Source organism: Bos indicus x Bos taurus, chromosome 8 (assembly GCF_003369695.1).
Source record: "Bos indicus x Bos taurus breed Angus x Brahman F1 hybrid chromosome 8, Bos_hybrid_MaternalHap_v2.0, whole genome shotgun sequence".
NCBI classification, from domain to species: Eukaryota; Metazoa; Chordata; class Mammalia; order Artiodactyla; family Bovidae; genus Bos; species Bos indicus x Bos taurus.
In genome coordinates, this window is record NC_040083.1 from 101,120,974 (window position 1) to 101,134,394 (window position 13,421).

General features: G+C 36.7%; 1 protein-coding gene across 1 annotated transcript in view; it reads right to left on the reverse strand.

Moving 5' to 3' along the window:
* The window catches only part of SHOC1 (shortage in chiasmata 1), a 78,180-nt gene that overhangs the window by 22,753 nt on the left and 42,006 nt on the right, over nucleotides 1-13,421 (reverse strand). The window contains exons 16-20 of the mRNA XM_027550241.1: nucleotides 10,325-10,397; nucleotides 5,386-5,455; nucleotides 4,173-4,351; nucleotides 2,040-2,157; nucleotides 624-735 (exon numbers count right to left, since the gene is read on the reverse strand). Of these exons, the coding sequence (XP_027406042.1) occupies nucleotides 624-735; nucleotides 2,040-2,157; nucleotides 4,173-4,351; nucleotides 5,386-5,455; nucleotides 10,325-10,397 (552 nt within the window). The remainder of the gene's footprint in view (nucleotides 1-623; nucleotides 736-2,039; nucleotides 2,158-4,172; nucleotides 4,352-5,385; nucleotides 5,456-10,324; nucleotides 10,398-13,421) is intronic.

Below are 13,421 nucleotides of genomic sequence, written 5' to 3' on the forward strand. Positions count from 1 at the left end.
GACACGAGTTTAAGCAAACTCCGGGAGTTGGTGATAGACAGGGAAGCCTGGCGTGCTGCAGTCCATGGGGTTACAAATAGTCAGACATGACTGAGCAACTGAACTGAACTGACATAATATTAAAGAGTTTCTATTTGCTCTGCCTTCTTAAAGTATGTTAAAAATTATAAGGTATTGAAAAAGGCTGGTAATAGCCATTTCTCACAGTGATGATTTTAGCACTTATGGCCCTTTTGCAAAGTTTTGGAAGAAATCATGAATAGAGTGTAGTTAAAACGAAGATCATGGCATCTGGTCCCACTGGAGTGGGTTGCCATTTCCTCCTCCAATGCATGAAAGGGAAAAGTGAAAGTGAAGTCGCTCAGTCATATCCGACTCTTAGCGACCTCATGGACTGAAGCCCACCAGGCTCCTCCGTCCATGGGATTTTCCAGGCGAGAGTACTGGAGTGGGGTGCCATTGCCTTCTCCCGTGCTGCAATTCATGGGGTCGCAAAGAGTCGGACACGACTGAGCGACTGAACTGAACTGAAGCTCTTCCAACTATAGTCTCTGATAATGTTTACATGGTTACACATACATTTTAATACATTTGATTTACATTTTTTTACTGTATAGTTTTACCTGCAAAATTACAGCAGAGTGCTCATCAATTGTCATCACCACATAATGCTCTGTACCTCCAAAGAGTTTCAGTGACTCGCTGCAGCATCTCTCCACTAGTGTGATGTTATAGCTGTAAAATACAGTATTTTGGGGTGACATATGGCTAAGAAAAATTCTTTAAGAAAAACTAGATTGTCCTCTGGCATATCAGACTATTTGAATGACTTTGCAAATTTCATACGTCAATTTATTCTACTTTATAAACTTGAGTTTATGAATAATTCAGACTATGAATTATATAGACTATGAATTATTCAGTCTATGACAGATTAGTTGAGATATGTGCTGCCTTATGTATTTTGCCAAATATTACTGTATATGATACTATTATAAATGTCTTTTGTGTTTGCTTGGTTTTGGGGTTTTGGGGGGCTGTGCCTTTGTCAGTGCCTGCACAGCTTGTGGGATTTTAGTTCTCCCACTAAGGACTGAACCCAGCCCTAGGTAGTGAGAGCAGGGAGTCCTAACCACTGGACGACCAGGGAATCCCCCTATTATAAACATCTTGATCAATTTATTCTGTCTCCATAAGTAATAATTCATTAAATCAAAACATTCTACATTTATCAGAATTTTATTTTCTTCCTCCTAAAAGCTCATAGTTTTCTTGAATGCCCCACAGTCTTGAGATACAAAAACAAAAGCATGGAAAATAGATCTGCATTTTAACTAAGGTCACAGCATATCCTTCCTTGATATAGAGAGCCCAATGTCTAATCTTTCTGTGACAACTTATATGCTATGATAAAGTTTTTATATCAGTTGGAAGGCCTAAAAACTCGAGAATTCATTCAGAACTTCATAATCTTGATTCCAAGGCAGTATTTTTTTTAAGTCTTTATTGAATTGGTTACAGTTATACTTCTGTTTTATGCTTTGCTTTTTTTGGCAGTGAGGCATGAGGGATCTTAGCTCCCCAGCTAGGGATTGAACCAGCACCTCCTGCATTGGAAAGCAAAGTCCTAACCACTAGACCACCAGGGGAGTCCCTAAGCAGTATTTAAAGTCCTCTAAATCAGAATACTCATTCTCAATATCAGTGACCCAAAGATATGACCATGCAGTTCGCAGAAACCACCCCCAACATAAAATATTCATATTTGTTGGTAACAGTAGAAATACAATTAAAATATGAATTGAAATAAATATTATTTCTCTACAAAATTGATATATACCAAAAAAGACAATATTCAATATGTATGATGGTATGCTATAGGGAGAGAAGTATAAATTGACATAAACTCTATGGAAAACTATCTTGTGTGATGTAATTCCAGGCCTGAATCAGAAAGAAATAGTGCCACATTATAACATAATATTTAGTCCATTAGGGTATATATATATCTTCGTAAAGTTATGGAATCAATAACTTACTTGGATTCTAACAACTGTAGTATTTCTGGAGTATTAAGAAGTCCTTCAGATGCAAAAAACATATATGGAATCTGAATTTCCAAGAGAAAACCACCAAAACTATCAAGCAAGCTGCTTCCTAAATATGAAAAACATGATCAATATGTCTCTTTTTTCTCCTCCCTCTGTTCTTCCTCTTTTTACTAAACATGAGAATAACAGACGTATATTCAAGGAGTAGTATAAAAATAAAACATGTTCATTGAAAAAATATGAATTCAGAATAAAGGCCTGAAGAATAAAATAAAAACCACATGTTATTCTACTGCTGGTGCCGCTGCTAAGTCGCTTCAGTCGGGTCCAACTCTGTGCGACCCCATAGACGGCAGCCCACCAGGCTTCTCTGTCCCTGGGATTCTCCAGGCAAGAATACTGGAGTGGGTTGCCATTTCCTTCTCCAATGCATGCATGCTTGCTAATTCACCTCAGTTGTGTCCGACTCTGTGTGACCCCATGGACAGCAGCTTACCAGGCTCCTCTGTCCACGGGATTCTCTAGGCAAGAATACTGGAGTGGGTTGCCATTTCCTTCTCCATGTTATTCTACTATCCAGAAATAAAACATTTATTACTTATTAAAACTACTATATACTAAGAACAGAGTTCAATATATACTTCCAAACTATTTTCATATATTTTACTTGTCTATACTTATACATGTACATGCACTTGAAAAAATAAAGGAAAAAATAGGATCATACTCTGCCTGAATATTAGTATCTGCCTTATTCAATTAGTATTTATTGGACATTTCCTGTATAAATATATATACTGATTTATATCAAAATTTAAAGTATGTACAATAATCCATAAGTGTTATAGATGAATAGGACAAAAATTATATGCCTCAATAGATAAGTGGATGAAGGACATAAACAGGCAGTTTACAGAAGAATGGCTATGCAAGATCAATTCACTTATGAAATGATACAGATAATCAAAGAAATGCAAATTAACACAACTGTAAAACATTATCCATCTCTAATCCTCTCAGAAATTTAAAAGATTAATAATACCTACTCAAAGTAAAAACATGAGGGAAAAGATCCTCTCATACTTTCTGCATAGATATAAACTGGGATAGAATTTCTGCAAAGATATTAGCAATATATAAACGTGTGTACACCTTTGACCCAGAAACTCATTTTACCTTAGAGTTTTTACTTCTGAGAACAAATACATAAAGATATATAAGATACATAAATTCCTATAAATCTTATGGTATAATAGTAGAAAATCAAAGCATTGTAAATGACCCAAATAAGGAATTGTTTGAATAATTTAAGTTCAAAGGTGAATGCTTATGTATTATCCTTTCTTGGACCCATGTTTTAATCATTTAATGATGTTCACAAATTCTAAAAGAGTAGGACATGACTTAGCAACTGAACAGCAACACTTAATTCTGTATATCAAGGATTCCAAAGTAATAATTACGGTGACTGTATTTTTAGAATTGAGTTGCAATGTCTCAGAATTAAAATTTCCTACTCGAGGTGGGTGGAAAGTAACTTACGGCAAGTTTTGAAAGAGAGGAGCACTGTGACTAAACACATATAGGGTTTTTCATGTAGTGGATCTGAGAATTCACAACCTTAATCATGTGAAGCACTACTGAGAAACACAAAGAAACCTAATGCTATGTAAAGTGGTTTAGACTCTTTTCCAAGCATTTGTGCACAGTTTTTGTTGCATATTAAAAGTTCTCTGTGTCAGTCAACATACTATTACATATTTTCCCTGAAATTCAGTAAAAATACTGTTGCATAAAAGTCAGATTAAGATTCAGTTCAGTTCGGTCGCTCAGTCGTGATTAAGATTAGACATAATTAAATTGTGTTATTATAAGTAAAATTTAGAAGTTAAAGCAATGAACACAAATGGAATCAGTAAAGGTTAGTTTCAAAAGAGGAATATGAGGTCAGAGATAGTTAAAGTCTTTGTTCAAGGTCACACAGATGATGGTGAAGTTAGAGCTTGAACTCTAGTCTTCTAATGCTATAGCTTATTCTCTTTCCATAAATAAGAAATTAAAAAAAACAGAAAATTTTTATGGTCATGGAGCAAAAAAAAAGAATTTAAATTATATTCTTACTCTTTAAAACTGTGTCTGGAAGAATCACTTTAAAGGCCATGTAAGGAATATTCAATTTTTCACAATGTTCAGTCCAACAAGAGTTTTCTACAAAATTATATTCCACCACAAATGAGAAATTACTCCAGGGGAAATCTGCTCCAATGTACTGATTGGGTGCAACTACACAGAAACTTGTACTAAAGACAAAAGAAAGCCGAGAAAAGAGAATTAGACTTGTATCATTGTACCCTTGGAATGCGAAAAGACGACTGCTTTGGCTATTTTATAGAAATTCTTCTCTAATCTATGCCCACTTATCTTGGAAAGACACATGTATTTCCTGTTGATTTGTTCTCCAATTGTGCTAATGTCTTTTCATCTTTCTTTTTGATGGTCATACTTTTAAAAAAATATAAAAAATATTTATATATAAAATATATAAAAAGAATATAAAAAAACCATGGACTTTTTTCACATCCTCAAATGCAAAGGACCCTATTTTATTATCTGATTCTTATCAATAATACACAAATCACCATGAGAAATCAATCTCATTTTCTTACAGATGGGAGATTTTAATCTTTGATAATCTATATATTAACAGTAGAATATTACCTGACAACTTTGAAATGTTTTTTTTTTTTCCTCAATGGGCTTCATAAATAGTTTAACAACCAAATGATGGATACTTAAATATCTTGAGTTTATCTTTCCCATCTTCAAATTTCATACAACATAGCATTTACTATAATTAAAATTCTCTACCGCTGCTTTCTATCTAGAAATAATTTCTACATAAAGTAAGGCAAAGTAAAAACATTTTTAGACAAGCAACACTAAATTTATTATTAGTAGGCTCTCACTGAAAGAATTTCTAAAAGATGTACTACAGGAGAAGGAAACTCAAAAAGAAGGAAGAAAATGTAAGAAGTAATGCTGAACAAAAACACTGGTTAAAAATAAGGGTAGGTCTAAAGAGGTACTCCTTGTACCGACACTAACAATAGAAATGATAATCTGGAGATATTAAAAAAAGATTAAGCAAAAATTCTGGACAACAATAATACATAAGGCAATGAACTTAGTTAAGGAATTTTTTCAGGAAGAGGGTAAAGGCATACATTAATTCCAGGTGTTATTAAACTTTTTTTTTTTAAGTTCTAGGAGAAATTGTGCTTTTCCTATGGATCTGGTATGTCTGTTACCCATAGATGAACAAGTACATTTTCACCTGTTTAAAACACCTTCGGATTCCAGAAAGTCTTTTCTTTTGTTTGAATGTAAGACAATCAGTGTCAAACCTGTTGGGGGAAGAAAAGAGAAATACGAAAAGTTTTTTTTTCAGTATATTTTCGTATCTATTTTTAGGTCATATATTTTACTGCCATAAAAATAAATTAAAGGCCCGTGAACAAGGATTATTTTTCTAAGTCTAGGAAATCAGAAAGTTTGAGCCATGGGCACTATTTCTGGTGTGTGTGTATGCTGTGTGATTATAAGCAGGGAAATTCTGAATTTATTATATAAAATAATAAAATGGATTAAAAACCTAATGCTAAAGTAATGAAACACACCAGTTCTGTGTAGTTCATTTTACTTTGCGAAAAATTATGGTAGATTTTACCTTTCCTTTAGCCAAAAATTTTGTATATAACTAGACAGCAAGAGATGATATTTCACTATGATAGGAAATTTTTTCCTTTCTACTTGCTGTGTAAGAAAAAGAGGTCTTATTGTATACTACCTGTTTCGTAGATTCACTCATGCTTCTCAATTATATTTAAATTACTTACATTATTTGTTATATTTTGAAAAAATATATTAAAATTTATTATACCTACATGTACCGTTTATTTTTGGTAGACATAGTTGGTTTAAGAATAGCTAATTCCAGTTCATATAAATTCTACACTCTATTCATGAACTTTTGTCAACTGTAGAGTTCTCAAAGGTGTGATATAGTAATGTTTAATAAGTTCATGTTTTTGTTTGCTTGACTTTATATGACAGTAGTTTTGGTGATAATAAGAAGGAAGTTAGTACTATTTCTCTTTTATAATTTGTTCAGTTCAGTCCAGTTGCTCAGTCCTGTCCGACTCTTTGCGACCGCATGAATCGCAGCACGCCAGGCCTCCCTGTCCATCACCAACTCCCGGAGTTTACCCAAACTCATGTTCATCGAGTTGGTGATGCCGTCCAAACATCTCATCCTCTGTCATCCTCTTCTCCTTCTGCCCCCAATCCCTCCCAGCATCAGGGTCTTTTCCAATGAGTCAACTCTTCGCATCAGGTGGCCAAAATGTTGGAGTTTCAGATTCAGCATCAGTCCTTCCAATGAACACCCAGGACTGATCTCCTTTACGATGGACTGGTTGGATCTCCTTGCAGTCGAAGAGACTCTCAAGAGTCTTCTCCAACACCACAGTTCAAAAGCATCAATTCTTCGGCGCTCAGCTTTCTTCACAGTCCAACTCTCATATCCATGCATGACTACTGGAAAAACCATAGCCTTGACTAGACAGACCTTTGTTGGCAAAGTAATGTCTCTGCTTTGTAAAATGCTATCTAGGTTGGTCATAACTTTCCTTCCAAGGAGTAGACATCTTTTAATTTCATGGCTGCAATCACCATCTGCAGTGATTTTGGAGCCCCCCAAAATAAAGTCAGCCACTGTTTCCACTGTTTCCCCACCTATTTCCCATGAAGTGATGGGACCAGATGCCATGATCTTAATTTTCTGAATGTTGAGCTTTAAGCCAACTTTTTCATTCTCCTCTTTCACTTTCATCAAGAGGCTTTTGAGTTCCTCTTCACTTTCTGCCATAAGGGTGGTGTCATCTGCATATCTGAGGTTATTGATATTTCTCCCGGCAATCTTGATTCCAGCTTGTGCTTCTTCCAGCCCAGCATTTCTCATGATGTACTCTGCATATAAGTTAAATAAGCAGGGTGACAATATACAGCCTTGACGTACTCCTTTTCTTATTTGGAACCAGTCTGTTGTTCCATGTCCAGTTCTAACTGTTGCTTCCTGACCTGCATATAGGTTTCTCAAGAAGCAGGTCAGGTGGTCTGGTCAGGTCATCTCTTTCAGAATTGTCCACAGTTTATTGTGATCCACACAGTCAAAGGCTTTGGCATAGTCAATAAAGCAGAAATAGATGTTTCTCTGGAACTCTCTTGCTTTTTCGATGATCCAGCGGATGTTGGCAATTTGATCTCTGGTTCCTCTGCCTTTTCTAAAACCAGTTTGAACATCTGGAAGTTTACAGTTCACGTATTGCTGAAGCTTGGCTTGGAGAATTTTGAGCATTACTTTAGTAGTGGGGGAATTTTGAGCATTACTTTACTAGCGTGTGAGATGAGTGCAATTGTGCGGTAGTTTGAGCATTCTTTGGCATTGCCTTTCTTTGGGATTGGAATGAAAACTGACCTTTTCCAGTCCTGTGGCCACTGCTGAGTTTTCCAAATTTGCTGGCATATTGAGTGCAGCACTTTCATAGCATCATCTTTCAGGTTTTGAAGTAGCTCAACTGGAATTCCATCACCTCCACTAGCTTTGTTTGTAGTAATGCTTTCTAAGGCCCACTTGACTTCACATTCCAGGATGTCTGGCTCTAGGTCAGTGATCACAGCATCGTGATTATCTGGGTTGTGAAGATCTTTTTTGTACAGTTCTTCTGTGTATTCTTGCCATCTCTTCTTAATATCTTCTGCTTCTGTTAGGTCCATACGATTTCTGTCATTTATCGAGCCCACCTTTGCATGAAATGTTCCCTTGGTATCTCTAATTTTCTTGAAGAGATCTCTAGTCTTTCCCATTCTGTTGTTTTCCTCTATTTCTTTGCATTGATCACTGAGGAAGGCTTTCTTATCTCTTCTTGCTATTCTTTGGAACTCTGCATTCAGATGCTAATATCTTTCCTTTTCTCCTTTGCTTTTCTCTTCTCTTCTTTTCACAGCTATTTGTAAGGCCTCCCCAGACAGCCATTTTGCTTTTTTGCATTTCTTTTCCATGGGGATGGTCTTGATCCCTGTCTCCTGTACAATGTCACGAACCTCATTCCATAGTTCATCAGGCACTCTATCTATCAGATCTAGGCCCTTAAATCTATTTCTTACTTCCACTGTATAATCATAAAGTATTTGATTTAGGTCATACCTGAATGGTCTAGTGGTTTTCCCTACTTTCTTCAATTTCAGTCTGAATTTGGCAATAAGGAGTTCATGATCTGAGCCACAGTCAGCTCCTGGTCTTGTTTTTGTTGACTGTATAGAGCTTCTCCATCTTTGGCTGCAAAGAATATAATCAATCTGATTTCAGTGTTGACCATCTGGTGGTGTCCATGTATAGAGTCTTCTCTTGTGTTGTTGGAAAAGGGTATTTGTTATGACCAGTGCGTTTTCTTGGCAAAACTCTATTAGTCTTTGCCCTGCTTCATTCCATATTCCAAGGCCAAATTTGCCTGTTACTCCAGGTGTTTCTTGACTTCCTACTTTTGCATTCCAGTCCCCTATAATGAAAAGCACATCTTTTTTGGGTGTTAGTTCTAAAAGGTCTTGTAGGTCTTCATAGAACCATTCAACTTCAGCTTCTTCAGTTTTACTGGTTGGGGCATAGACTTGGATTACTCTGATATTGAATGGTCTGCCTTGGAAATGAACAGAGATCATTCTGTTGTTTTTGAGATTGCATCCAAGTAGAAGGCATAATTCCCTTCTCAAAATGAGGGGATGAGTGTCATGGTAGGGCTGTATGGTATAGCCATTAGTATGGTAGGTATGGAAGCTAAGAACATATACAAAGATTACTGAAAAGTTAAAAGCCCATATAAGTTCAGGGAGCCTGATTTTGTAGTGGTACCAATCTACTTGATTTTCTCCAATAATGCACAACATCTTGGGTGTAGGGATAGAGAGATGAAATCTTGACTGATTCAGAGCTGAAGTTTAAATGGAAGGTACAATAGAAGGACAAGACTGCTTAAACTGATGGCCATCACCAAATATGGAAGAAGAAAGAAATGAAAAAAGGAGTTGAAAGTTTATCATCTTTAGAATGCTGAAGATCATGAAAGAGCCCGAGGTACCTATAGACAGAGAGTTTCAAGTTAGAGGCAGGATAGTTCTGCATTATCAAAAGTTTGATAGCAAAGCCAAGGAATGAGTATATTTGTTACGAAGACCAATGAAACTATAAGGTCAGGGTGTTGAATGAATCATTCACATTAAAGACATCTAGTTCAATGGCAGGACCAGGCAGGAATAAAGAGAGTACCATGAGCCGGGTGCAAAACTGTTCATGGATGATTGTGGGGTAATAGAGAATGACACGGCAATATGGCATAGCCTCAAAGGATGAGGAATAAAGTTTTGGAAAGGATAATGGAAAACACAAAATGGCCTTCTCATTCTTATATACATACAGAAAGTTATCAGCTTCTATATGAAAGGCATAAGGGGAAGCATTATCATCTAGGGAAAGTTGAGTTTCACTTAAAACAAGGAGGTGAAGAAGGAGGAGAGTTTCTATTTTAGCAATGGGTTCCACAGCACAAGATGGAAAGGGTTGACAGAGGGGGCAGTAGTTGGTGTAGAAGAGTTGAAAAATGACCCTGGAGCAAGAGAGATCAGATCAGATCAGATCAGATCAGTCGCTCAGTCATGTCCGACTCTTTGCGACCCCATGAATCGCAGCATGCCAGGCCTCCTGGAGAAGGGAATGGCAAACCACTTCAGTATTCTTGCCTTGAGAACCCCATGGAACAAGAGAGACTTAGGTTCAAATCCTGATTCCTTCACTTAACTTGTGATTTTGGCATGATACATCAACTTTATGAATTTTAGTTTCTTCATTTGTAAAAGCTGCCTTAATGAAACCTACTCATAGGTTTGTAAATAGTCTGTATTATTAGTAACTTTAACAATAAAAGATATCAACTGGTAATAATAATCATAATATATACATAAGTACATTATAGTATATTTACATTTCAGATTTACAGTCCACATTGATTTAAACACTGATTAGATCCCACCAAACTATATATTTTAAAGTATGAATTTTATAGTATGTTACTAATATCTTAATTAAAAACTTGGCTAGATCAATACATTTTTATATGTTCAAGCATTTGTTATTAAATTAAGCAAAATTTAAAACTCCCTACCTTCTATTTTGTTAAGGATTTTAATGAGTAAATGTTTTTCTCCATCTGAATCCATTCTTATTATAACCAGCACCTGATCAAAAGAATTTCATATATATCTGAATGATTATGCTTTGTAATATTCTTTTGCTACAGTGACAAAAATAACAAGCAACTGGTTACATGAAACTAATGACAATAAGTTGGTAAAGTAAATATTTGCATTGTAAAAGATAGCATTGCTTAAACACAAAGGAATACACTCTGGGAAGATCAAATGGATGTGAGAGTTGGACTATAAAGAAAGCTGAGCGCCGAAGAATTGATGCTTTTGAACTGTGGTGTTGGAGAAGACTCTTGAGGGTCCCTTGGATGGCAAGGAGATCCAACCAGTCCATCCTAAAGGAGATCAGTCCTGGGTATTCATTGGAAGGACTGATGCTGAAGCTGAAACTCCAGTACTTGGCCACCTGATGCGAAGAACTGACTCATTTGAAAAGACCGTGATGCTGGGAAAGTTTGAAGGTGGAAGGAGAAGGGGACGACAGAGGATGAGATGGTTGGATGGCATCACCGACTCAATGGACATGAGTCTGAGTAAACTCTAAGAGTTGGTGATGGACAGGGAGGTCTGGCGTGCCGCAGTCCATGGGGTCGCAAAGAGTCGGACACGACTGAGCAACTGAACTGAACTGAACTGAAGATAAAATGTCAATGAGGAAAACATTTGGGGGCAGGGCATTCTTAGCATTCTTCAAGAATTCTAATATAGATGACTATATAAGTAGCCTCTGCCCATATTGTAAGTGCTAAATTTAACCCACACAGGTTTGAATTGCTCTTGTTTTTAAATGCATCCAGCCACTTTGTGTCTTTAGACTGGTGAACTCACTCCATTTACACGTAGGGTGATTACTGATACATGGGGACTTAGTACTGCCATTCTAGCTTTTGTTTTCTGGTTGTTTTATGTTTCCATTGTTTCTTCATGTTTCATTTTGGTTTGGTGGTTTTCTATAATGTTTTTTTCAGTTTCCTCTTCCTTATGTTTTGTGTCTCCATTCTAGATTTATGCTTGGTGATTACCATGATGTTTGTGTAAGATATGTCATAGGTACTATTTTACATAGTACTTTTTCTGCTGATAGCATCTTATCTTCATTTGCCTATATGGATTCTGTTCTTCTTCCCCTTTTGTTTTTGTTTTCTCAAATTCATTCCTTTTTATATTCTGTTTGTTACCAAATTGAAGTAGCTATTGTTTTTTTCTGATATTTTCCCTTTTAACCATTATGTTATATAAAGTGTTTAAAAACCTATTCTGATATACAGTTGCAATTTTCTAATTGTTTGTCTGTTTATCACCTTACTCAAAGTTTTGTGTACTTCTGCCTTTTGTTTCTGATAGAAGAGGTCCTTTCAATATTTCTTGTAAGGCAGGCCAGGTGTTGATGAAATCCCTCAGCTTTTGTTTGTATGCTGCTAAGTCGCTTCAGTCGTGTCCGACTCTGTGCAACCCCACAGACGGCTGCCCACCAGGCTCCTGTGTCCCTGGGATTCTCCAGGCAAGAATATTGGAGTGGGTTGCCATTTCCTTCTCCAATGCATTCATGCATGCTACGTCACTTCAGTTGTATCCAACTCTGTGCGACCCTATGGACAGCAGCCCTCCAGGCTCCACTGTCCATAGGATTCTCCAGGCAAGAATATTGGAGTAGGTTGCCATTTCCTTCTCCCTTATGGGAAAGCCCTTATTTCTCCTTTATATCTGAATGATAAATTTGTTGGATAAAGTATTCTTGGAGGCCAGTTTTTATCTTTCAGTATTTTCAGGCTGTTATTCTACTTCTTCCTGGTCTGTGGAGTTTCTGCTAAGAAATCTGCTGATAGCTAATAGGGATTCCTTTGTGGGTTGCCATTCTTTTCTCACTGCTGCATTTAAAATTCCTTTTCATTGACTTTTGACAGTATCTTGGAGAAGATCCTTTTGCATTGAGGTAATTAGGTATTCTCTTGGCTTCATGGACTTGTATACCCAGTTCCTTCCCCAAGTTTGGGAAGTCCTCAGCTGTTATTTTTTTAAATAAACACTCTGCTACCTTCTGTATTTCTTATTCTTCTTCTCAGATAATTGTTTGTTTTTTTAAAAAATACTCAGCTGCATAAGTTGTTTATATATTTTGGAGATTAATCCCTTGTCAGTCACTTCATTTGCAAATATTTTCTCCCATTCTGTGGAATTTCTTTTTATTTTTAGTTTCCTTAGGTGTGTAAAAGTATCTAAGTTTAATTAGATTCCATTTATTTTTGTTTTTATTTTCATCACTCTGGGAGGTGGCTCAGAAAAGATCTTGCTGTGATTTACGTCAGAATGTTCCGCCTATGTTTTCCTCTAAGATTTTTATAGTTTCCAGCCTTACGTTTAGGTGTTTAATCCATTTTCAGTTTATTTTTGTATATGGTGTTCAGTTCAGTTCAGTTTAGTCATTCAGTCGTGCCTGACTCTTTGCGACCCCATGGACTGCAGCACGCCAGGCTTCCCTGTCCATCACCAATTCCCAGAGCTTACTCAAACTCATGTCCATTGAGTTGGTGATGCAATCCAACCATCTCATTCTCTATACAGTGTTAGGAGTGTTCTAATTTCATTCTTTTACATGTAGCTGTCCAGTTTTTCTAGCTCCACTTATTGAAGAGGCTGTCATTTCTCTATTGTATATAGAAGTCTTTCTCTTATTTTCCAGCAGGTGGCACTACAGCACAAGTTTTTTCGTTTCCCTTAGCAACTGAAGCAACTTGGCAGCAGCAGCAGCAGAGAGGGAAAGTTATGACCAAGCTAGACATATTGTGCACTGGGATGACCCGGAGGGATGATACTGGGAGGGAGGTGGGAGGGGGGTTCAGGATGGGGAACACGTGTACGCCCATGGTGGATTCATGTTCATGTGTGGCAGAACCATTACAATATTGTAAAGTAAAAAAATAATAAATAAAAATTTAAAAGCAGAGACATTACTTTGCTCTGTCTAGTCAAGGCTATGGTTTTTCCAGTGGTCATGTATGCATGTGAGAGTTGGACTGTGAAGAAAGCTGAGCGCCGAAGAATTGATGCTTTTGA